General features: G+C 42.4%; 1 protein-coding gene across 2 annotated transcripts in view; it reads left to right on the top strand.

The window, feature by feature from the left end:
- Nucleotides 1–26,294, top strand: part of RHBDF1 (rhomboid 5 homolog 1) — a 49,218-nt gene that overhangs the window by 14,617 nt on the left and 8,307 nt on the right. The window contains exons 2-8 of one of the 2 annotated variants that reach the window (XM_051968494.1): nt 18,612–18,778; nt 19,078–19,208; nt 20,682–20,789; nt 22,126–22,339; nt 24,751–24,957; nt 25,201–25,323; nt 25,594–25,754. In XM_051968494.1, coding sequence (XP_051824454.1) covers nt 18,638–18,778; nt 19,078–19,208; nt 20,682–20,789; nt 22,126–22,339; nt 24,751–24,957; nt 25,201–25,323; nt 25,594–25,754 — 1,085 coding nt within the window. In that variant the 5' untranslated portion in view covers nt 18,612–18,637. The remainder of the gene's footprint in view (nt 1–18,611; nt 18,779–19,077; nt 19,209–20,681; nt 20,790–22,125; nt 22,340–24,750; nt 24,958–25,200; nt 25,324–25,593; nt 25,755–26,294) is intronic. The other variant, XM_051968499.1, reaches the window with a different exon arrangement.

The raw sequence follows: 26,294 nt of genomic DNA, 5'->3' as shown, positions 1-26,294 counted from the left end.
TCACCCAGAGGTTAGATCACTTGCAAAGAGGAGGAACTGGATCAGTGAAGTAGTCATGTTAGATAATGTCATGGGACATTTTATTTATTTATTTAATAGTATTTTATTTTTCCAGTACACGTACAGGTAGTTTTCAACATTAATTTTTGTAAAACTTTGTGTTCCAAAATTTTCTCTCTCCCTCCCTTGCCTCCCCCTTCCTAAGACACAATCAATTTAACATAGGTTAAATATGTGCAATTCTTTTAAACATTTCCATATTTGTCATGTTGTGCAAGAAAAATCAGATAAAAAGGGAAAAAACATGTGAAAGAAAAAAAAACTAAGCAAACAAACAACAAAAAAAGATGAAAATACTATGCTTCAATCCACATTCAGTCTCCATAGTTCTCTCTCTGGATGCAAATGACATTTTCCATTGTCATGGGGCATTTTAGATTTTGAGCATCTAGATGGCACAGTGAATGAAACCCTGAACCTAGAATCAGGCAGACCCCTCTCTCTGAGTTCCTATCCAGCTATATGATCCTGGGCAAGTCACTTAACACTCTTTGCCTTAGTTTTTCATTTATCAAATGAGCTGAAGAAGGAAATGGCAAATTACTTGATTATCTTTGCTAAAAAAAAAAAAAACCTAAATGAAGTCCCAAAGAGTTGGAAACAATTGAACAACAATTTTTTTTTGAACTCTAAAATGATTTTTATTTATTTTTTTTAATTTAAATTTTATTTTATTTAATAATAACTTTGTATTGACAGAATCCATGCCAGGGTAATTTTTTACAACATTATCCCTTGCACTCACTTATGTTTCGTTTTTTCCCCTCCCTCCCTCCACACCCCCCCCCCCCAAATGGCAAGCAGTCCTATATATGTTAAATATGTTGCAGTATATCCTAGATACAATACATATTTGCAGAACCGAACAGTTCTCCTGTGAACAACAATTTTTAGTTGCAAATGAAATAAATGTCCAGATTCTTTGTAAATTGGATTATTAATCCCTTATCCCCGATACCTTCATTTTGATACTAAATATTTCTTTGTACACTGTTTTTTTGTGGGACTATGAATCACAGAATGCTAGTGCTAAAAGGGATCTTAGGCTAGGATATAGACCTGGATATAGAGCTGTAGGGGATTTTTATTTCATTAATTAATTACTCTTAATTGATCTTACTCTTTCCATTCTTGACACAGAGAAGGGAAACTATTTGCCTGAGATCATGAGTTTGTATCAGACCTAGAACTGACCAGCACCATTCAAAGCTGTGGAATCATCATGCTTAGGGTGATAGTCATTATTCTGCAGATGCAGCTTCACTCCATTTCTTAGCCCAGCACACCTCCAAGTGTCTGAACCTTTGGTTCTTTGAGATTGAACTGAATTTATGTGTGTTCACATACATATATACAAATATATATACATAGTCTCTCCAATATAACATAAGTTCTTTAATATTTTATTTGTATAAGTGTCTATGGTGACAACCACTCATCAGCTGCATAAAACTCACATGGCTCCCATGGGCTGATCCAAGCCCACGGTACCCATTTGTCGGCTAACAATGTAGCTGTTGGTGAATTTTGCTTCCCAGTAAGAGAAAGAGCTTTCATCATGCTTGACCATCACAAACCAGTTGTCTCTGGCTGGGGTCTCTTTTCTGAAACCCCAAAAGTCAGAAGGATCATTAGGCTTTGCTTTCACAGTCAATTTTCATACTGAAAAGATCACGACCAAATGAGCTTTTACCTTACTACTCCATGGGAGTTTTCTGAACTCATTTTAGGACACCTGCCTTAAAATTTGACAGATGTGCTATCCTGGTCAAACTCCCAGTTCAGTGCTAAGAGTCCTTTTTTTGCTGCCCCAGAAGTGAGAACCCCTTGGGATTCACCTTCTGCCCATCTGCTAACAAAGTGAAAAAACAATCAGGCAAAACCTAGATAGCCTGTGGGTGGAGTACTGAACTTGGAAGAAGATCCAAGTTCAAATCCTGTCTCAAATATTTACTAACTGTGTGACTCCAAGCAAGTAATTTGACTTTTCTGTGGACAGATTTGCTTATCAATAGAATAAAGGGAGTTGAACTCCATGGTGTCTCTAAGGTCCTTTCCACTATAAATCTCTGATCCTGGGAACTAGGCTCTCATTTAGTCCAAAGAGACAAGTTTAGACTCAATGTCAGGAAAAATAACTTTTAAAATTAAATTAAATTAAAACTTAAAATATAATAATAGCTTTTTATTTTTTTTTTTTTAAGAGTGAAAATACTATGTTGTGGTCCACATTCAATTCCCACAGTCCTCTCTAGGTGCAAATGGTTTTCTTCATCATAAGACTTCTGGAACTGGTCTGAATCACCTCATTGTTGATGAGAGCCATGTCCATCAGAATTAATCATCGGATAATCTTATGTTGCCATACGTAATGATCTCCTGGTTCTGCTCATTTCACTTTAACTTTTTATTTTTCAAAATACCTGCAAAGATAGTTTTCAACATCTACCCTTGCAAAACCTTGCATTTCAAATTTTTATCCCTCCTCCCTTTCCCCTTCCTCTAGGCAGCAAGTAATCCAGTATAGGTTAAATATAAGCAGTTCTTCTAAACATATTTCCACATTTATCTTGCTGCACAAGAAAAATCAGATCAAAAGGGAAACAATGAGAAAGAAAAAAAGCAAGCAAAGCGAACAACAAAAAAGGTGAAAATACTATGTTGTGATCTACCTTCAGTCCCTATAGTTAAGGAAAAACATCTTGCCAATCTGAACTGTCCAGAACTTGAGCAGCTTCCCAGAGAAGTAAATGGTTTTTTCTTTTGGAAGGTGGTCAATCAGTAGTGTTGATTTCAGTTTTCAGATTCTGTGATTCTGTATTCTGTAGCTTCTAGTCATGTGACTTAGCTAGGGCCACACATCTAATTCATAATTTAATTCAGATTTCCTACAGGTACTGATTTGAGGTATTGGGAAAAGGAAGGGCAAAGGGGATTGCTTATGTTTCCTGAGAATCCAAGAAGAGGACCCTAAGTCTTACATGGTAGCCAGTATGTGGGCACAGGGTCTTACACAGGACTCCATAAATAAATATTTGTTGATTTGAGTTAGTGAGTTGGAAGATAATCCTAGACTGAGTCTGGTACCCCAGGAAAAGAGGACTGTTTCTCCATTGCTTTCTTGCTCTGTTCTTGCTGAATTCCGAGGAAAACAACCTAATAATTTCAGTTATACCCAGATCACATCCTGGGCGATAATAATAACAGTTATCCCTAGGGATTGTTGTGAGGATTAAATGAGGTATTTGTTAAGCACCTAACAGTACCTAGCACATAGTAAGTACTACCTATTATTGTAGTTGCAATTATTATTATTATCCAGCCCTATACTTCTAACTGAGAGCATCCTCCTTGCTGAGACAGTGTAGGAGAGAGAAAGATACTGGAAAGCCTTTATGACTTTTGAGTGGCTCTGATTTCCATGAGCCATTTTTAGTGAGAGAAGTCACAAATCAAGGGTTAAGAATTGGTGGTATCTTGTCCTGGAGAAGAGAAGGTAGGAGGTAATGGACACATGAAAAGTTTTAGTGGAGAAGAGAGGAAGCAGAGGAGCTTTGCATTCTCAGAAGAGCTGGTAAGAGCATAAAGGCTGTAGAGATGGGTCCGGGCTCCTTCTGTAGCTCTCACCCAGGGTGGATGTCAGGCTGAGGTGTGGTCTAGGGCTCCTTCTGTTAATGTGACTTTGCCATAGCCTGTCCTGTATCCAGAGAAGGGGTGTGTGTGTGTTAGTGAGAGCAGGACTGAGAGAAATGTTGTGGGGGGGGGGGATGGGAGAAGAGGTGTAAGATTGGAAGGAGGAGGAGAGGGTTTGGAGTTTAAAGAGCTTGTTCTGCAGGCATTCTCAGGAATTTAGGTGATGGGGAAATATGGCACAACTGGAGTGCTTAGAGAAGGCATCTTGGTAAAGGGGCTATGGGCTGCAGGCCCAGAAGACTGAGGAGGATTTGAATACGACCAGTGACAGAGGTGAGGATGGGGAAGGACTTGAATGTCCTTTTATTTTGTTATTATTCTTCCTAGCTCTATAAAATAATTTTTGGCAGTTTGATTGGTATGGCAAGAATAAATAGATTAATTTAGGTAGAATTGTCATTTTTATTATATTAGGTCGGCCTGCCCTTGAGCACTTGATATTCTTCCAATTGTTTAGATTTGACTTTATTTGTATAGAAAGTGTTCTGTGATTGTGTTCATATAGTTCCTGACTTTGTTTTGGTTGACTACAAAATATTGTTTATTATCTATAATTATTTTAAATGGAATTTCTCTTTCTTATCTGTTGCTGCTCGACTTTGTTGGTAACATATACAAATGCTGATAATTTATGTGGATTTATTTTGTTTTCTGCAACTTGACCAAAATTGTGAATTGTTGCTCGTAGTTTTTTAGTTGATTCTCTAGGATTCTCTAAATATACCATCATATCATCTGTGAAAAATGATAATTTTGTTTCCTCATTACCTACCCTAATTCCTTTTCCTTTTTCTTTTGAGTGTCCTTTTTGAGAGCTGAGGTTGTCCTATGGTACAAGTTAGGCACTGGAAGAGATACAACGTTACCCAGTTACATCATATTGCATGGAATGCAAGCAACATTGGTATGTGATATTCCAGTTAGGGGAAAGTAACTACCTAACTAATGGAAGAAGTCAGGAAATGTCTCCTGGAGGTAGCATTTGTTTTGGTGGTAATAATTATGACAGCTAACATTGACTTTTTTTTTAAAATTTTATTTTATTTAATAATAACTTTGTATTGACAGAATCCATAACATTGACTTTTAAAGGATGAATAAGAATTCAGTAGATGAAGTTGAGTGGGGATCTAGACAGGGTTCAGAAGTAGGAAAAGGTAGATCTTCAAGTTGGACCAGAATAAAGGGTGGATGGAAAGGATGGGGATTGATATGAAATAAGAGGGAGGTTCTTGAATAACAGAGTAAGTCTAGTCAAGTTGAGAAGCATTTACTGAGCACCTACTATGTGCCAGGCCATGTGCTAAGCCCAGGGGTTAAAGAGAAAGGCATAAATCAGTCCTTACCTTCAAGGAGGTCACAGTCTAATGGGGGAGGCAATATGCAAATGAATGCATCTAAATAAAATATAGATAAGATAAGTTGGATAACCTCTAAAGGAATGCAGTAATATTAAGGAAAGCTGGGAAAGACCTTGTAAAAAATGGGATTTTATGTTTGTGGCAGCCCTTTTTATAATGGCAAGGAGGAAACTGAGTGGATGCCCATCAATTGGAGAATGGCTAAATAAGTTATGCTCTATGAATGTTATGGAATATTATTGCTCTGTAAGAAACGATCAGCTGGATGATTTCAGAGAGGCCTGGAGAGACTTACATGAACTGATGCTAAATGAAATGAGCAGAACCAGGAGATCATTGTACACAGAAATAACAAGATTATGTGATGGTCAATTCTGATGAATGTGGCTCTTTTCAACAATGAGGTGATTTAGGTCAGTTCCAGTGATCTTGTGATGAAGAAAACCATCAACACTCAAAGAGAGGACTGTGGAGACTGTGTGAATCATAACATAATATTTTCACTTTTGTTGTTGTTTGCTTGCATTTTATTTTCTTTCTCTTTTTTTCCTTTTTGATCTCATTTTTCTTGTGCAGCAAGATAATTGTAGAAATATGTATACATATATTGGATTTAATTATATTTTTACCATGTTTAACATATACTGGATTACTCGTCATCTAGAGGAGGGATGGGGGAAGGGAGGGAAAAAATTTGGAACACAAGATTTTGCAAGGGTCAGTGTTGAAAATTATCCATGCATATGTTTTAAAAATAAAAAGCTTTAATAAAAAATATATTACCCCTCCTAAAAAAGTAGGATTTTAGTTGAGATTTGAGGGAAACCAGGAGGTGGAGCTGAGGAGGAAGAGAAATGGGGAGGGAGGGGTCAGCTAGGGAAAGTGGTACTTGGGGACATGACATGGGAGAAACAGAAAAGGCTGTTGCCTATGGGAACAGAGTCAGTAGGAGGGTATAGAGGGAGATATAAGAAGACTGGAAAGGGGTGGAGGGGATCATGTTATGAAGGGTTTTCACTTGGAAGTAATAGGGATCCCCTGCAGTTGATTGAATTGGGGGAAGATTTTTGATTAGAAGTATGGCATGATTAGAAATATGCAAAATAAAGAATAGAGGCGGAAAGACCTGTTAGGAGGCATTACATTATTACAAATGAATGGTAATAAGGGCGGCTACCACTACCGCCACTACCTGACTCCATGTTTTACATACAGTCTCTCACTGAATTTTCACAACCATCCTGGGACGTAAGAACTAATAATAATAATAATAGATGTTAATAATCCCCATTTAATAGATAAGAAAATTGAGGCCCTGAAATATGATTTATCCAGCATCACATATTCACCAAATGTCCAAGGTGGTATTTGAACTCAGGTCTTTTTGCCCCACGTATAGTGCACTATCCACCACCACACTAACATGCTACAAAAGTGGGAGGACATAGTAGAAAGCTCAATAATGGCCTTATCCAAGACTCACAATCCATAGCTTTCTCTGGATCCTACCTCTGAGAAGTGAAGCCCTGGGGATATTTTTTATGAATAGGAGCTGAGGCCCTGACAGGCCTGGATGTGCTCCCCTCCTTCTCTTTCTTGCCTTGCCTTCTTGGGTGTGGGGAAAAGGCCTTCTGAATTCAGGAATACCAGGAGGGCAGTGGAGTTCAGCCAATGGGAAGGGTAAGGCTCTTCTTGAAGAATTTGCTTCTTGGGCATCCTGGCAGTGCTCTTCCTGGCCTGAAGTGGTCTCAGCTGGCACCCCATGGAGGCCCCAGATGGTGGCCTTGGGATGCCCCGGGCCTGGCTGGCTTGTGATGAGGGACTTGGAACTTCAGAATGGTTCCAGGTTAGCTGTATGCACGGCCCATACCTGGATGGTTTTCTGATGGGGACAGTTCCACTAATACAGTTCTGGGTCCTTCCATACAGCTTCCTTTAGTTGGGGGAAGAGGGAGAGGATTCATCAAATACATGAATAGAAATAAAAGCAGGGAATATCAAACCCTAATGAAATAGTTTCAGCACATCTCTCAGTGAGGGCACGGGAGAACCGGAGTGTCTTTAGGGGTCTAGGGACTGGCAGGGTCAGTCAGGAAGAAGCCAGATACAGAACTGAGGAACATCAAGGATGAGGGCTGGACTAGGGTGACAGAAAGGGGAATAACAGAATGATGATGGGAAAAATTGGTTGGAGCTGAGTTCGAGCTAAGCAGAGGAACTTAAAGAGGGTACTAAGACTTGGACACTACGTGACCCGGAACAAATCACTTAACCCCAATTGTCTCCGGGAAAAAAAGATAGAAGTAGTGGAAGGCTTTAGGAAAATCTGCTTTGGCAGCTGTGTGGAGTATGGTTTGGAGAAGGGAGAGATAGGAGACAGAGAGACCAGATGGGAGGCTGTTGAATAGTCCAAGGGAGAGATCATGAGGGTCTGCAGGAGGGTAGTAGTCAGGAGAATCTAGATGCAAGAGATATTGCAGAGACACAAATGACATTGCTTGGCAGCTCTTGGAAGGATGATGAATCCAGGGTCACGCATTCAAATATATAGCCTATTCCAATGTGCAATTCATCCATGATATAAAGCAGAACTTTTAAAACTTTTTTCCCTTTTTCCCTGAGAAATTTTACATTCCTCCCCTTAATATGGGTATATAAAAGAAATATACAAATCAAACATTTACTGATAATCATAACCCCATTGTTATAAGACTCCTTTTGGGATCATGATCCACAATTTAAGAATTTGGGGTATACATAAGGGATATGTGGGATACATATGGGATACATAAGGGATAAGGGATACAAATACTTAAAAAATATTTTATAGTAAAGCTGTGCCACAAATCTATCATGCAATTTTAATAGATGGCCAAAGAATTTTTAATTATACAAGATATAGAGATAATTATAAATGAATAAAAGAAATTGTTTTGATTAAATCAAATTGAAAAACTTCTATATAAACAAAATAAAAAGATCTGGGGTAAAAAACAAAACAAAACAAGCAGTTAACTCTGAAAAAATACCTTGCAGTGTTATGGGCCAGAACTCTGAACTTGAAAAAAAGGATTCTTACAAGATACTATGTCAGTGGAATTGATAGAGACAACAGTTACCTAATTTTAGCATGGTTCAGTATGATTGATTTAATCTTACAAGGAGATGTCATGGGACAAAACTTGAAACAAGGTACTAAGTGGAATTGAGGAGACAATGGTTAAATCTAGTTTAGCATTGATTTAATCCTACAACAAATAATGCTTTCCTAGTGATATAATGATTGGTGTGTACTCAGTGTGGGGCATATAAGCTAGAAGCCTCAGCCAGGGAGATTCAGAGACATTTGGAGAGAAGACAAAGGACTGGTGGCAGGAGCTTAAGCTCTCAGAACCAAGGGGAGAAATTCAGTTCGATCTTCGATCTTCTTAGTGGCTGGCCTGGACTCCTACACTTCCCTCACTAAGACCAAGGCCAGATTGAAAGGTTCTCCAGAAAGCTGCCCAGCCCCGAGAAGGAGATAATAAAGAATCTGGACTCTGCTAACTGTGCTCCAGAAAAGGAGAAAAAACTTGGAAAGAGACAGTAAAGGATTTGGACTTTAACCCCTGGCTGTACTTGTGGTGATTACTGAACTGAAACGAAGGCTGCTTCCAGAGACCCCAAGAAACCTCAACAGAGAACATTACATTTTGGAGAGAACACTATATTGCAGAAAGTTTTTTTTTTTTTTTTTTTGCTGAGGCAATTGGGGTTAAGTGACTTGTCCGGGCACACAGCTAGGAAGTGTTAAGTGTCTGAGACCAGATTTACACTCTGGTCCTCCTGACTTCAGGACTTATGTTCTATCCACTGCACCACCTATTGCCCACAGAAAGTATTTCTTACAAAGTATGAATATCCAAGATATATAGAAAACTGAAATACATACATATATATGTATATATATATGTGTGTGTGTGTGTGTGTGTGTGTGTGTGTGTGTGTGTGTATATACACACACACACACACACATATATATATATATATATAACACACATAAAATCAAAATCATAAAGGGTACATAAAGGGCAATTCTCAAAAGAAGAGGTAAAAATTATTTATAATCTTGTGAAATAATGTTGTGCACCAAAGTTGTTAAATACAAGGCCATACATATTAAGAGACTATAAAACTCCTTATTCTGCTAGAACTCTATTAAAATGTAATAGAGAAAGGTTAGTTAAAAAAAAAAAAAGTTGGGGTATAAAGGAAGGATCAGTAGATTTGGAGCCCCGGTGACCTGAAGCCAGGAGTTCAGTGCCAGCTCTGACGTTTACTTGCTGATGAGCAGGTCATTGCATCAGCTCAAATGTAAAACAAAGATAATGAACTTTAAGGGCAGCATTATGGAAATATGAGCTGTTATATTCTTCCTGCCTCTTTCATGGCTGAACATCCATGGGGTACGTCAGAAGTGTTCAATAAATCATCCAATGATCCATCCCTTCTAACAAAGAAACCCTGTTAAGCAAAACCTGGATTCCTGTAGTAATCCAGAGTCCCCAACTCCTTCCACTGGCTCACTTACCAAACTGGAGGCTCTAGTTCATCTCAGGGAATTTGGGAGTTAATGTGAAATAGGGCTCCAGTAATTAAGTCCCTGGTGGTACTATTTTTCTCAAAATTTATTGATCTGGACCCTCATATAACTCCTTCTTGAAGTAAGGAGGTGGGGGACTACAGAAGGGATTGTTGTATCCATTGTCTGAACAAAGATCTGAGGGTTTGGATGGAATTCTTATTCTGAGTCTCCCACTCATGAATAGGTTGATAACTAGAAATAGCAGTCTGATATAAATGATATAAAATTACCATAGTAGGAGGGAGCCAGGAAAACCTGTGTTCACTTTAAATTAGATACTTAACTATCTTTTCCTTAAATAAGATACTTAACTTTTCTGTTAGAGTTATTCTTTTTGTCAAAGTGGGAAAGAAGTAGGTTGGGTCATTTTTAGGCAGGGTATGCTTGGGTTTCTGAATCGGTCCATTTAGTGATCTTATGAACCAGAGCTGTATAATCCCAGATGGTTAAGTAATGACACCTCCTTTAGTTTTAATTATCAGTCACATAACAGTAAAATTCAAGGTTTCTGTTTTTTTTTTTTTTTTTTTTAAGTGTCTTGTAAATCTCTAAAACCTGTAGAAAGGGAGTGACTTTTCATCATTTTGTGAAGGTGTTGAAGTGGATGAATCCCCTACTCAGCAATTCTGTGATTCTGTGATTGGATGACTAGATCCATCTGCCAAGAAAGGTCATACTAGTTTTAGAGTCAGAGAACTTGGATTTAAATCATGAATTTGCTACTTACTGTTTGGCCAAATAATTTCAACTTTCTGAGCCTTCTTTCTCAAAAAAGTAATGGAGTTGGATTAGATGATTTTTTTTTCTTAAAATTTTTTTTATTAACCTTTTTGTTCATAATATTCCTTTATTCCCCAATATAACCTTCCTTCCTTTCTCTCTGAGATATCTTGGGGAGGGGGGGAGAAGGAACAAAACAAAAAGAAAGCATAATTAACCATCACATCAGCCAAGTCTGACAATGGTATATAGTATTCTCTATTCATAGTCTTTCACCTCTGCCTATAGGCCTATAGGAGAAGGAACTTACATTCTCATCCCATTTTTGAGGGGCCAAGGTTGTTATAGTCATTGTATATATTGTTCTCCTGGATCTTCACTTTGCATCAATTCATGTCAGCTCTCTTGCGCTTCTTGATATTCATCATATTCATTTTTCCTTATAGTGCATAATATTCCATTACATTGATGTACCAGAATTTGTTTAGCTGTTCCCCAGTAGATGGATATCTAGTTTGTTTTCATTCATTTGTTTTGGCAAATCGTACTGCTGTATTTTGGTATTTTCCTTTTTGTCATAGGCACAGTAGAACCTCTAGGTCAAAATGGAATGGGCATTTGAGCCATTCTTAGCAAAATTCCCAAGTTGCTTTCCAAAATGATTGGAGCAATTTAAAGCTCCAATAGCATCTTATCTTTTCAAACTCCTCCCCCATTGACTATCATCACCTTTTAACGTCTTTGCCAATTTGCTGAGTTTGAACTAATATCCCAGAATTGTTTTGATTGGTATTTTTTTGGTTCTTAATAATTCAGAGGAGTCTTTTTTATAGTTGTTTTTTTTTAATAGTTGTTAATAGATTATGATTTGTAAAAGAATTTTTCATATCCTTTTGGCTACTTTCAGTCTTAAGTATTTGTTAGTTCCAAATTTTGAAGATTAGAACCTTAATAGAGATTTTCTTTCTTTTTCTTTTGCTGAGGTAATTGGGGTTAAGTGACTTGCCCAGGGTCACACAGCTAGGCCATGTTAAGTGTCTGAGGCCAGATTTGAATTTAGATCTTCCTGACTTCGGGGCTGGTGTTCTATTCACTGTGCCACCTAGTTGCCCTGAGATTTTTGATATAAAGATTTTCCCTTCATTGACCACTTCCCTTCATCTCCTAGTTGTGCTACTTTTGTCAAAGCTTTTCTTTAAAAAAAAAAATTCAGTTTAATTTTACTTTCAGTTCTAAATTTTCTCCTTCTTCCTATTTTTTCTCTCCAATTTTTTGAAAAGGCAAGAAAAACAAAGCTCATTGCAAAATATGTATCACAAAAGCTTTTCAACTTCATATAATCATAGTTGCCTATTTTATGTTTTGTATTTGCTTCTGTCTTTTGAGAGTGTTCCCCCTAGTCATTGCTATAGAAGGTACTTGATCTATTGTTTTTCCTTCAAATTTTATTTTATGGTATGAGCTTTAATGTTTGAATCATGTATCCTTTTTGAGCTTACTGTGATATATGGTGTAAGTTTTTGGTCTAAGTCTAAGTACTTCCACATTGTTTCTAGTTAGATAATTTTTAAAGGTCCTTTCCAGTTCTAAATGAATGATCCTATGAAGAGAGTCAATTTCTTAGGCTTGTGCAGTGATGTCCATCTCTCCCTTGCTTCCTTAGCTATTTCCCGGCTTCAGTCAGTAGATGTTTAGGCCATAGCTAGTCAAGATGGAGACCAAATGTACATGTAAGAGACTGCTGTAGGGCTGGGGAGACCCAAGATGGTGACCAGACCATTGTGGAAACTCGGTCCTAGGCTGACCCTTTAAACTCTACAAACTTTCATGAATGCATTTCTCATGAGAAGGCTACTCAAGAAGAACAGAAAGCCATGTGCTGCTGAGCTAGTAATTAAAATTACTTTTAATTTTACAATTTACAATTTACATGCCAGGGATGCATATATGACCTTCCTTCTAGGGAAAGGATGCCTTATACCAGTCAAAACCTGGGACTTCAGGATATTATGATAGGCCACATTATAAGTTATAACATCCCAGTAGAGTTTTACAAAAGACTTTGTATTAGTGCTATTTGGCCTTTTGACCCAGCTTATTCTATGCATCACAAGGAATCAAAAACAGAGTCCAAATGTAGATTTAGATTTTTAACTCTGACCCAGTTTTCTCAATTTGCTGTAAAATGTAAAATAATGACAGCACCATCCCCCAAGGTTGTTATGGGGAGCAGATGAGGTAGTATTTACAAAGCACTTTGCAGAGTACCTGCAGTAATGCATAGTAGGCACTTAATAAGAACTTATCTCCTTTCCTTCCTACTTGGAGTCAGGAAGGCCTGAATTTGAATCCTGCCTCCAACACACTTTCTAGCTTGCTAGACCATTGGGACAAGTCACAACTTTGTTTAGTTTCAATTTTCTCAGGGCTAGTGTGGCTTCAAAGGAGATTCAAATATAAAGGACTTTGCCAATGTTTAGGTCCTCTGTAAATACTGTTATTATTATTACGCTCTCAGATCCTTAGTTTCCATATCTGTCACATCCGGGTCATAATTCTGGCATTTTGTAAACTCTAGGGAGCTGCTGTTTTTGTTATGATGTCATTTTTAAAAGAAAGGCACCTTACGGGGCAACTAGATGGATTGAGCCCCAGTCCTGGAGTTAGGGGGACCTGAGTTCAAATGCACCCTCAGACACTTAATATTTATTAATTGTACATAATATTTATTAAATGTATGACCCTGGGCAAACCCCAACTGTCTCAGCAAAAAAAGAAGGAAAGGAAAAAAAAAAGAAATAAGATAAAAGAAAATCATCTTGGAGAAACAGATCAAGAGCAGCTTTAGGGACAGAAGAACTGCTTCAGGTCCTGCTTCTGTTGTGTATTAACTAGGTGATTGGTATTGGACAAACTCGTCTCAGCGTTTTGGCAGCTGTCACCCTGTAAGTGGCAGAATTCGCCAACGTGGGAATTCCCTGTACCAGAGGGATTGCGTGTGCAGTCCCTCTTTTCCCTTTCCTCCCCCTCTCTTTTTTCCATTTCTCTTCCCATCCCTATCTCTGTCATTGGGGGCAGGGTGTGCCTGGATTCCCAAGGCCCCTGGCACAGTGGTTTGTGTGGGTGTGGAGAATCTCCCCCAGGAAGATACTTTCCCCCTCCTCCAACTACGGCTCTGCTCTGAACTGAGAATATACCGGGGTGGGGTAGGGGCGTAGAGTCCAGGGCATTCCTTCATTCCCAGAACCCACAAGGGAAAGGCGGGGGGGGGGGGGGGGGGGGGGGGGAGGTTGGGAAGAGAGGAAGCTAAGGGGACGGACTCCACTGGCCAGACACAAAAGAAGGGATCTTGCAGAAATGTGGCCCTTGCAGGCCTGGAGGCAGACAGCCTGACAGACACGGAAGGATTGAACAGTTGGTCATCTGAGCTACTTTCCCAGAATGACCCCACACACCCTGCTTACTCACTAAGGGCCAGTCTCATTCTTGGCTGGCCAGAGGTCCAGGGGAATGGATGGAGGAGAATGCCAGCCCCTCCCTTTTTCCCCTTCTAGCCAAGAAAATAAATCTGTAGATTGTTAGAAATCACCTAACACACAGGGTCACAGTGAATCAGCTCTTCTCACCCTTAGTTTAGGATTTTTTCCTGCTCTACATATAACTTCAGCTCATTAGTGGGTAAAATCTTATGGATGCAGGAGATCTAAAGTGGGGATCCCTAATCAGTGATTCTTTTGGGAGGGGGGGAATCTGAAAGTGAAATGGCTTAGTTATGATTTGAGGCCGTGGCTGGGGCTCACAATGCATTGGGTGGTGGAACCTTAGAACTGGATGGGAGCTTGGGAGAGAGGATCTAATCTCATTTTTATCAGAAGAAGAAACAGATCTAGTGAAAGTGGGTGATTTAGGGCTGGACCTAGAACTCAACATCAGATCCAGGAGCACTGGTACCAGAGAGATACCTTCTGAGTGATGGATTGTCTGATTCCCAAGGGAAGAGCTAGCAACTTCCTAGAACACAAGCAGTGAGTTGTCTTAAGGAATGACCAGCACTGTTGGCCATTTGTTCCTTTCCCTTTTACCCATTTTCCATGGAGGTTAGGTAGAAAATGCTGAGGCAGGAATGTAGCCCAGTTTTCCCATCTAGAAAATTAGTTGATCAGACTACTTGAATTCTAAAGTTCCTACCAACTTTAACCTTTTTTAGAACTTATGACCTTCCTGCCATCTAGGGGAGGGGGTGGGGGGAAGGAGGGGAAAAATTGGAACTAAAGGTTTGGCAATTGTCAATGCTGTAAAATTACCCATGTATATAACTTGTAAATAAAAAGCTATAAAAAAAAATTATGACCTTTTTTATAGAGATCTTCCTTTTCCTCGACTTCATCTCTCTGCCTTTCCCTTGTCTTCCTTCCCTTCCCTCCCTTTCTTTTCTTCCTTTACCAGTTTTCTCTTTCTTTTTCCCTCTTTCCCTTCTTTTTTCCTCCCTTCTTCCATCCTTCCTTCCTTTTCATCCTTTTCTTCTTTCTTTCCTTCTTTTCTTCCTTGGCCGTAAAAGGAAAGTGTATGGACCACTATGAGGAGTTAATTAAAGCAATCCTTGCTTGTTTATAATTCCATAAAGTACTCTGTCCAGAATCTCTTCCTCTTCTTTTCTCCCTCCAAGTCTTTCTCTCTTTCCCCCTTTCAGTCATTCCATCCCTATTCCCACCCCAGCTTTCTGGCTTTGTGGTGACCTGGGATGAAGCTCCAGGAGCAGAGAGGTGGAGGATGGTCTCTCAGTCCTTCTGGGCAGTGAGGTTACTTTTTTGTGAGGATTTCCTCTTGTTCTAACTGGAGAATGCTGAAATATGGTTTTGGTGATGTTACAGATTTCCCTGAGAAGTTTGGGATATGCTTTTGATATCATTGAACAAATATGAATGTTTTAAATTTAGTTTTTTTTCTGCTAATTAAAATATACCTTCTTTCCCTCCTCCCTTACCTCCCCCAACTATTGGAAATAAAAAAAGAAAAACAAAACCTTTATAACAAATAGGGAAAATCAGGCAAAATAATTTCCTGCATTGACCACATCTAAAAAATATATCTCAATCTCTGAATGAGTCTGACATCTCCCTAGCAGGAGCTGGGTAGCATGTTACATCTTGAGTTTTCTGGAACCATGATTGGTCATTGAATTGGGTTAGAGTTTTTAAACCTTTCACAATTGTATAAAATAATAGATAGAGGACCTACTGTTGGGATCTTGCCCTTCAAACTGGATCAGAAGATCAAGAGAATATCAGAACTGGAAGATATCATTTTGTAGATATTCAAGTCAGGATTAGTTTGGAGAAGGAAGTGATTGTTTGGTGATAGAGTAATAGTCATAACAAGGGGCATTTATACATGACTTTGATAGTTGCAAAATACTTTATGTATATTGTCTTATTTGATGCTTATATCAGTTTTATGAGGTAGATACTCTAAGTATTCTAATTTTCCAGCTATGGAAACTGAGGCTTGAGTTAAGTGCCCATGGATACAAATGTATTAAGTGTCAGCTGGAAATTGAAATCTCAGAGGATGGTGAAATTTGAACCGAGTTTTGAAGACTATGGATCCTTTTGTCAGTATGTAAAGCTATGTGGAACCTCCGTAATCATGGGCTGGGCCCTTGTCAAGTTCTTTTAGGAGCTCAGGCAGCCTGGAGAGCATGATGTATTCTGAAGCCGCAGGCTTCCTGCTCTGGATGCCCACTAGGCTGCAGGATTTGGGGATATGAGAACCAAGGCTGCCAAACTTGCTTGTATATAGCAGGCTTCTAACCTCTGTGTGTAGTTCTAAAATATTCTTGGTTTATGGGGGGTAGAGGCAGGACTTCTAGAGAAGCAGGGGCATTGTGGCAAATTAGAATGAAGCTTTGACTGAAAATAGGAGACCTGAGTAAATTAGAGATTTGTAAGAATAAAGGATGAGGGTGATGATCTTTTTGGTTTCTTTCTGTTTTAAGATTCAATTTATTAAAAATAAGAAGAATCCATTAGTTTTAAATAAGTATTATTTGGTGATTCAGGAACATATAAGCAGTGATGACAATGTCATTTCATTGTCATTCACAAACACATATAGGAATTGTTCTTAAGAGGAGATTTTCAGAATCATAATATTCTCCTAAAGAATAAGAAGCCTTTTTCAAGATGTAAAGCAATCCATCATCCACAGGCTCACTGAAGCATTTCTAGGACAATTCCAGTAGCAGAGAGGCTAATGGGGAGGGGTCTGCCTCTTCCTTTTCCCATAAGGTGTTTTGACTTCTTGTGCTGCAAAGTATTTATCTTCTGAAAGTTTTTATTCCATGTAGTTTGCAGATTATGGTAACATCTAATAAAAATCTTGATCTAAAAAAAAAATCAGTTTATTTTTTGGCTTCATCCCCAGTGGGGTCAGGGTCCCTGGATGAGCAGAGCATCCCCCACATTCATCTTTCAAGCTTGTCTCACCCCCTGCTTAGTATCCTCCTACCACATATTGTCAAAGGGCTCTTTGTCCCAGAAGCTCAGCCCTTCGTGTTTCTGACCCCTCTCCTTCCAAGGATATGAAGCCTTCTTGCCCTGGCTGAGTTTTCAGAACTAATAGAAAGGGAGGGGCCTTTCTTGGGGCTTAGGAGTTTGTGTTTGGGGGGTGAAAAGGGAGAGACAGAATTGGGGAGACATGAGGAGCTTGGCTGAGAGGTTCAGCCAGAGGGATTTTTCTCTGAGAGATGTTATAGGTTAAGAGATGCTTAGAGAAGCATCTAAAGTATCAAAGCATCTAAATACTAACGAGTTCTACCAGAAGTTGGAAAACCAAATGTGTGCAGAGTGAGTCCTGTGCTTTTCTAAGGTAGCAAGATGTATGCAATGGAACAATTACGGGGTAAGGAATCAAGAACCTTGAGTTCTGGTCCCATTTCTGTCACTGTCTTAGGTAAAAGGTGGCCCCTCTCAGTTTCCCCAAATGTAAATTAAGGGATTGGGACCAGATGATTTTTAAGGGACCTTTCTAATATTGTGTTGTTTACTTTAAGTACACTTTTAGCACTGATGTTTTAGCATTGTGTTTTCCAAGGTCCTTCCAGGCTTAACATTCTTTTCTAAATATTTGGAACTATCTTTGCATGTATTTTGAAAGATGAAGGGCTGTTATTAAAAAAAAAATCTATATCTAGACACGTTGTAAGAAGTGAAGGGAGTGCTCCTTAGATATTAGGATGGTCTGATATTCTGAGGGGTTTAGCTATAAGGACAAGTCCAGTGGGTTGCTTTAAGAGTATATTCTTCCAGAATGTTTAGAAGAATTGCATATGTTTAATTTATATGGGGATTACTTGCTGTCTAGGGGAGGGGATGGAGGAAGAGAGGGAGAAAAATTTGGAACACAAGGTTTTGCAATGGTGAATGTTGAAAATAGAAAAAACTATTTTTAAAAGAAAATATATCTTTCCAGCACGGGGTTTTACAAGGGTAAATTTGCATGTATTTTGAGAGATAAAGGGCTGTTATTAAAAAAATATATATATATATATATATATATATATATATATATAGAGAGAGAGAGAGAGAGAGAGAGAGAGAGAGAGAGAGAGAGAGGTTGTAGTGTATATCAGTGAAGGGAGTACCAATATCAATGAAATAAAAGGCTCTAAGAAGAAAAAAAAAGTATATCCTTCCCAGATGGTGTGTGCCCTATGTTCTGTCCCTAGCCATAGGGAACCAACTTTGGGAAGTTTTGGTCCTGGAGAGATTTTTTTCTTTGCTCTGGTCTTGATTTTTGCAAAATTCCTTAGGATTTGGCTCCCTCTGATGGCTCCTAGGGAATATGCAGTTGATATGGCCCCGGGGCCAGAGGGATGCCGGGGCATTTTGCCAGATAAATGGGCTGGTTCCTTTTAGGCCTCTCTGTTTTCCTAGCCCGTCCCCTAACCTCCTTGGTACAGGTAGTTGTGGGAGCTGGGAGAAAGTGAATGAGGCTTTCCTGAGCAGGCTTGGCTCTTGCCTTGGGGAACCCACCCATCACCAATTGAAGAGTCTGGGTGGGGGATCTGTCCCTCCGATACACGAAGGAATCATTTTGCACAAAAATGTTTTGGAGCCAGGTCTCTGTCTCCACTACCTACTCTCTGTGTTTAGGCCCGCCTGCCGCCTGAGCTGGGACAATGACTGAGGCTCGGAGGGACAGCTCTAGCAGCTTACAGCGAAAGAAACCGCCATGGCTCAAACTGGACATCCCAGCCCCTGCGTCAGCCCCAGCCCCGGTCCTGGCCCCGGCCTCGGCGGCTGAGGAGCCCTTCATGCCGGTAAGACCCCTGTGGGGACCCTTTCAGGTGTGGGGCAGAGGAGGAGTCTGCTCTATCCCAGATAGGGACCTGATCACCAGCCAGCCAGAGTCCTTCTAAGTCCTAGGAACAAATAGGGGCCACACAGCTTTGCTCTGGGTTTCTAAAGGGGTGGGGATATAGCTCATTTCACCTCCTTGGCTTCTTTGAGCTTTCCAAGAGTTAGGGGCAAAAGGAGGCTTAGAAATGGCTGGGGAGCAAGTTGGATGGTGGTAGAGGGGATCCTCCCTCATCCTCCTCACTTCCTCTTCTTCCGATAGCCTCTGAAGCGCCAAGCCTTTCTTCGGAGTGTCAGCATGCCAGCTGAGAGTGCCCGAGTGCCATCCCCCCACGAACCAACCCGGCGCCCAGCCTTGCAAAGGCAGACGTCCATCACCCAGACCATCCGCAGGTAATGCTCTCTTGTCCCAGAGCCCCTGAGCTTGGCTTCCCGCATCCATCGTTCAGCCTTCCTGACTAGAAAGGCTAAGTGGTGTTTTGGAAAGATCTGAATTTGGAATCCAAGGACTGGGTTCTTTTGCTGAGCTGGAGAGGGACTGGGGAGATCATCTAGTTCTGTTCTGGAGAAAGGAAATTAATTCTCAGGTCCCTTCCAGGAATGGGAAACTTCCCTATAAGTTATGATCTCCTTGGAATCCCGGTCGGGACCTGATCATGGACCCTCTGCACCACATTTGGATTCAGAAAGCCTGGGTTGGATGGAATGAGAGTGGCAGTGCCAGCAAGAAAAAAGTTTGCAGGAGAATTAGGATAGAAAGGAAGAGGACATCTATTGACATCCCTGGGAGAGAGAGCTGGTGCCCCTCCCATGTTGTCTAGGGGGAGGGGAGAAAGGGGAATGTATGTAGAGGGAAACCAGGGCCCCAGAGTCAGGCTTTTTCTATATCTGTGCATTGGGAGGGGTTGTAAGAGTATGTCAGGCTCCCAGAAGGGAGTGCTGGCTTTCCGAAGTGGCCAGGGGATCCTTAAACTTTGACTTTTATTTAATATTTTGATAACTATTTGAATAAAATTGGTTTCCTCTGTTATCTTCTATATTTTCATTTGTGCCTTTAAAAACATTATTCAAAACAAGCACACATCATTTTTAGAAGGGATCTTCCCCAGATTATCCAAAGAATTATTTATACACAAAAAGATTGAGATTGCCTGCCCTGGAAGATAGTGAAAGGAAGCCGCCCTTTTGACCCCACTCTTTCCAGTTGACAGCAGTTCCTAGTTGACAGTCTTGCTTTGTTCTTGCATGAATCTGGATCTGAGAGTTTTGTAATGCGATAGCCAGTCAGCCTCACTAAGTGTCCTCACTGGCTGCCGTTGGCTCCAGATCACAGGGACCCACATTCCCAGGAAGCTCTTCGGGGTTTCCTCTTTTCCATAAGTAGACCCTGAGAGAGACAGGGCCACTTGATGCTGCCTGCTCCCCTCCCCTACTGAGGGACATGACTTGGGCTCTGTATACCTTAGCCTTAGGGCTGTCTGCTCCCTTCTTCCCTCTGTGTCTCTGGGATCCCACCCGTTTCTGTTCCCCAGCCGCCTTTCCTTCTCTCCTTTTTGCCAGCTTTTTCTGCCTGTTCCGTTTGCCGCCATCTCTGTTCCTCTCATCTGTTCTTCCCCATTCGTTGCCCACAATTCTCTTTCTCTACTGTTTCCTGCTCGGTTCTTTCTCCTTTCCCAAATCCTGACTGTCTGGATCTCTGACTTCTCCCCCGCTCTTTCAGCTCTGGACCTTGTGTTTTCCCCCCGGTTCCTTCTGATCTTCCTTCTGCCCTCTCTTCTTTTCCTCTCCCCCTTCTCCTGTTTCTCACCCGTGTGGTCCCTCTCCTCATCTTTCTCTTCCTCCCTGCCTCCCACTCCTGGCGAGCAGCAGCCGACAAGTTCACTTTGAGCGAATCCACACCCTGCCCATCCTCGGCCAGCAGGCCTCCCGCCGGCCCCTGCGAAAGCGCCAGTCTCTCTCCCGCTCCCTGCTCAGGTACCTGGCGGGAGGGCCGGTGGGCGCATGTGCGTGTGTGTGGGTTTGATCTTTGCCCTCACTCCGTGCCACCCTGGTGCCCTGCATGTGTGTGTGTGTGTGCGGGCGTGCGGACGTGTGTGGCGTGCCATCTTGCCCTAGGGGCCAGCGTGACCTGCGGGCACGTGCAGGGAGTCCTCGGCAATGCTGGCCCGGCCCGGGGATGCCCACTGCTTCGCATGCCGCTTTCCTGCCATCTGCATATTGCTCAGTGAATGTCGGAGGTCCCTTGTGCCCTGCCCTGTCCCTTTCTTGCCGTTGTTCCTCATTCTAAAGGCTTTGTGAGTATCTTCAGGTATTCTGTGTTGAGCAGAACTGCTCTGGCCTGGAAACTTGGCCCGTTTGTGCTCTATCTGGGGCTGGGACTCCCATAACACGGGCAGCTGCCTAGTAGAAAGTGGCTTCCCTGTCCTGAGCGTCAGGGGACCTGGACTCCGATCCTGCTCTTTCTGTAACTCCGAATTCCCCTTTCCTGTCTGTCAAATGGGTATGATTGTCCTTGACTATCCTACTTCAGAGGAGCAAATTAAATGAAGGCTGTCAAGAGAATTTTAATCCTGCTGTGCAGATGTGAAGGATTAGTGTCTTTTGCCCAGAGAGAGGGATGTTCTAGTGTCAGGACACTCAGTGGGGGCGGAGGTGGAGGGGAGAAGACTGGGAACATCCGGCAGTTTGGCCAAAGGCAGGCAGCGAGTCAGGGTGCCCGTGAGAGCTGGCACTAAGTGACTGCGCACAGCTCTCCAACTTCACTGCAGCATCCTTCCTCATCCCCTGACCATGAGTAACTGGGGAGAAAGGGCAAAGCCCGCAAAGTTCGGGGCTCCTCCCCTCTCCTAGGTCCATGGTGGGAGCCATGTTGGGCTGGTCATTAGGGGGATGAGACAGAAAATAGAAAGCCAGACTGGGGACACTTTGGACCTCCTCAGGCTGAGCAAACTGGGAGGAGGAACATCAGATGGTTCTTACTTTAAGATATAGAGAAAGATGCAGTCAAGAAAATAGTGAAAAAGGGGGCAAGGGCTGGGGTTGAGGTGGGAAGCCATGCAGCTGTCAGGAGAGGGAGGTGTGAGATCTGGACAAGACACTGAGCACTGAGGGAAGGAGGTCTGTGGGATACATAAACCAGGGGGCTGGGGAGTAAGGAAGAGGAGAGGGCCTGTATACAGGGGGAAGCACTCGGACATCAGGATGCCAGAGTTAAGGCCCCTAGATTCCGAATGGGGGGTGTCCCTTCCCTTTGAGACCCTTCTCTCCCTCCTTCTTCTAAGGCTTGCTTCCCCTCTCACCCGTCTCCTAGGGGCACAGCTGACTGGTTTGGGGTGAGCAAGGACAGTGACACTAACCAGAAATGGCAACGCAAGAGCATCCGTCATTGCAGCCAGCGGTATGGGAAGCTGAAGCCCCAAGTGATCCGGGAGATGGATCTGCCAAGCCAGGACAACATCTCTCTCACCAGCACAGAGACTCCCCCGCCGCTCTACGTGGGGCCTTGCCAGCTGGGCATGCAGAAGGTGAGAGCCTGGAGGGCAGGGCCAGTGGCGAGCTCCTGGAGCCTGGCAAGGTTTGGTATAGGAGGAGTATCTTAGAAATCATCCAGTCCCCCGAGATGCCATGGCTTAAAGTGGGCTTAGATCTGGCTTTGAATAACTGTGGGACCTGGAACAAATCACCCTTGCACAAGGGCCTGCCTGAGCCTTAATTTTCTCATCTATGAAATGGGAATAGTAATATTTTGGGGAGCAGTAGGAAATATTGGATCTGGGGTCATTCAAGTCCTGGTTATGGTATTTACAGTTTGCTTACTTCAAGGGATGTTAATAAAGATAAAAAATTTTAAAAAAAGGAAAAAGAAAAAAAAAAGAAGTAGTATATACTTAAGCATTTTGTAATCAGAAAAAATGCCATATATGACAAATACCACAATCTTTCCCTCAATGTGGGAATTTCCCCTTCACCAGTGTGTCCTAACTGGCTTTAATCCATGGCAAATTTTTAACAGTATACAAAGCTTTCTGCTGTCAAAGGAAAGAGGGAAACAAGCATTTAAGTGTACATTATATGCCAGGCACTGGGCTAAGCACTTTACAAATGTTATCTCATTTGATCCTCTTAAATCTGGAGTTTTATTTGTACCAATGGGGAAACTGAGGTATCAGTAGTAGTGAACATTCTATCTTTTGAGTCACCTGGTTGCCTCCAAGTCAGAATTATATGATAGAAAGGTAGTTGGTAAGGCTTGGGTTCAAATTCTAATTATTTTGTTGTTGTTTGGTTCTATTTGACTCTTTGTCACCCCATGGTCCATCCTGTCCTGTCTGTGGAGTTTTCTTGGCAAAGCTAATTTTGCAAATGAGGAAACAGAGGGAGACAGGGTTAAGGACTCGTCCAGGATCACACAGATGTAAGTGTCTGAGTTCACATTTGAACTCAGATCCTCCTGACTCCAAGCCTAGCTCTCTATCTATTGAGCCCTCTAGCTACCCCCCCCCAGAACTGTTACCTCTATGTCATTTAATAAGTTACATAACCTCCCTGAGATTCAGTTTCTACTAATGTAAAATAAGGTTAAGTTCAGTCCAATTCAGTCTGCTCTCATTAAATCCTGTTACATGCTAGGCTCTGTGCGAAATGCTGAGGCTGCGAGCAGCTTACCTTCTACTTAGATTGGATCATGCTATCTATGGGATCCTTTTATGGCTTTAAATCTTCTGCTTCTGATAAGAGATCTTACTTCTTGGAACTTAAGACTTTTTAAAAGCTAACTTCTCTTTTTGTCTTGCCCTCACCAAATCCTATTCCTTGAACCTCGAGGAAGGAGCTGAGAGAGTGGAGAAATTAGAATTTTATTTGTCTGAAAAGTATTTTAGGGTATGAAACAATTGTTTTATAGTATCCTAACAGGTACTGGGCCAAGACAGTGATTAGTGATGTTGGGAGTCATTGCCACGAGTAATGAGACTCCCTTATATTTTCTTGTATATACCAATGTATTGGGATGTCAGTATTCATACATACATGCATATGCAGTACTGCATCACGTGCAGACAACACACAGGCGCACATATGTATAGAGGTGCACAATGCACACATATACATGCATGTAAGCACACATACATGCACTATTTTAACGCATGCAAAAAAGACTGATGTCCCATTCATGAATCGGAGAGTTAGGATGTCTTGGATGGAGCTGGAATCTGGCCCAACCCTTTCTGTTCTAAGTTGGTCTGTCAGCCAAAAGTAAGTAGAAAGAGTTTCCTGTGGGCCATGGGCACAGGCAGTGGGTAAGAGGAGGTGGAAGGTCCCCCCCAGTCAGAACTCAACGGTGGTGGGTGAGGGTGGGCATCTGTAGGTAAAACCAGAGAATGTCCCCATGTAGAACAGAAGGCCAACAAATGCATGTCTGATCTCAGAAGGACTTTGGTAGTAGTCTTCTAACAGCTGGCCTGAAGTGGAACAAGCCACCTCCGTTAGGAAGGGAGCTCGCCACTGGAGGTGCCCAGTAAGAGGCTGGATAGCCGCTGAGTGGAATTGGAAGGAAGAGGGAGATTTTGGCTCTGTATAATAAAATAACTTCCTAACAGTTGATTTTCTGAAAATGCAATGTTTTTAGGGTCTGTGGATCTTTTTGTGACAGATCTTTTAGCATAGTTTGAATGTTGTTGTAGAGGGATTTGTTTGGGTGCAGGAGGTTGGACAGAATGACTTTTGTGGTCCTGCAGGCCATGGTCTGACCCCATCCCTCACAACCACCAACCCTTTGGGGAAACTTGCAGGCCTTGGAGGCAATGAGGAGATGTTGAGTTGACTTTCTGTGTGTGCCCAGGGATTGGACAGAAGGGTATGTCTGGGGGGTCCGAACAACAAGGGGTGATTTCCTGCTCCTTTCCCCATCCCAACGAGGCCCTGTCTCTGGTTGCAGATCATCGACCCCTTGGCCCGAGGCCGGGCATTCCGCGTGGCAGATGACACGGATGGTTACAGCATCCCTCATACTCCTATCACCCCTGGGGCCACCTCCCTTTGCTCCTTCACTAGCTCCCGCTCCGGCTTTAATCGTTTGCCAAGGAGGCGGAAGAGGGAATCTGTCGCCAAGATGAGTTTTCGGGCAGCAGCGGCTCTTGTGAAAGTAAGCAGGACCCCCGCTGGGGGGCTTAGAGATGGGCCCCTCATTGGGGGAGCTCATGTGGGGCGTATGTACACTCGTAAGAACATGTGGGCCTGCACATGCCCAGAGATGTAGGGGGATGCACCTAGGTGGGGATATGCAGGTATGTCTGTGCACATGGATGCCAAGTGCGAAGTCTCTCAGGAAGCCTTGGGGGCTCTCACCTGGGCCCACAAAGCTTCACTGTCCCCCCACCCCTCATAGGGTCGCTCTATGAGGGAAAGCACCTTGCGCAGGGCCCAGAGACGAAGCTTCACACCTGCCAGTTTCCTAGAAGAAGATACCGTGGACTTTCCTGATGAACTGGACACGTCCTTCTTTGCTCGGGTAAATGAGAAGCCTGGCTTCCTCCTGCCTCTCCTGGCCATCTCTCCAGCACTAGCTTTCCTTGTCGTGGGCCGCCACAGTTTGTTTCTCCCCCTGTGTCTCCAGCCCACCCAGAGGGGCCCTTCTCCTGTTAGCTCACTGCTTTCTCCCCTGCTGTTCTCTCCTCCTGGCCCCCCTGGGGCGTTTGGCCCCGCGAGAGCCCTGTTCCCCTGCGTCCCTTCCCTCTCTGCTCTTGTGATGAGCGTCCTCCCCACTACCCCATTTGCTCAGGAAGGAGTCCTCCATGAGGAGCTGTCCACATACCCGGATGAGGTGTTTGAGTCGCCCTCTGAAGCTGCGCTCAAAGAGTGGGAAGAGAAGCCCTCCGAGCAGGCGGACCTCACGGGGGGCGCCCTGGACAAGAGTGAGCTCGAAAGAAGCCACTTGATGCTGTGAGTTGCTCCCTCGCCGGGAGGACGGGTGTTTGGGTGGCAGGTGCTCCTGAGTTTGGGGTGGGGGCGAGTCTTAGACAAAAGGTAGGGCTCACCCCCAGAATCTCTGCGATGGAGAACCTCGCAGGGGACAGCATAAAAGGATCCTGGATTGGAGGTCAGAGTCATGGGTTCAAGCCCTCCCACTGTCTCTTAACTGTGTGTCCTTGAGGAAAACATTTCCATTTCTCAACCTCATTGTTCTCTTTTAATAAACAGATAAAGATGTTTCTGGGGCATATTTTTGCTTGATAAAAGGAATAAAAAGAGCTATCTAAAAACCTAAAAAAAAATCCAGGAGAGAAGAGCCAGTGATAATTAGTTTTCTAGTACTGGGAATCTTCCAGTAGAGACAAAATAAGCACTCTACAAGGGATCAAAGAGTAGAGAAAAGGTGCCTTTTTGGACCACATGACCTCTGAGAGCCTGTTAGCTTTGAGATGCTATGGGAGTCATGTGTGAGCTCTCTCACAGTGCCTGGGCCATAGTAGGTGCTTTTGT

This window comes from Antechinus flavipes, chromosome 1 (genome assembly GCF_016432865.1).
Source record: "Antechinus flavipes isolate AdamAnt ecotype Samford, QLD, Australia chromosome 1, AdamAnt_v2, whole genome shotgun sequence".
NCBI classification, from domain to species: domain Eukaryota; kingdom Metazoa; phylum Chordata; class Mammalia; order Dasyuromorphia; family Dasyuridae; genus Antechinus; species Antechinus flavipes.
The sequence above is the reverse complement of the archived record's forward strand: the minus strand, read 5'-3'. Positions and strand labels throughout refer to the sequence as shown.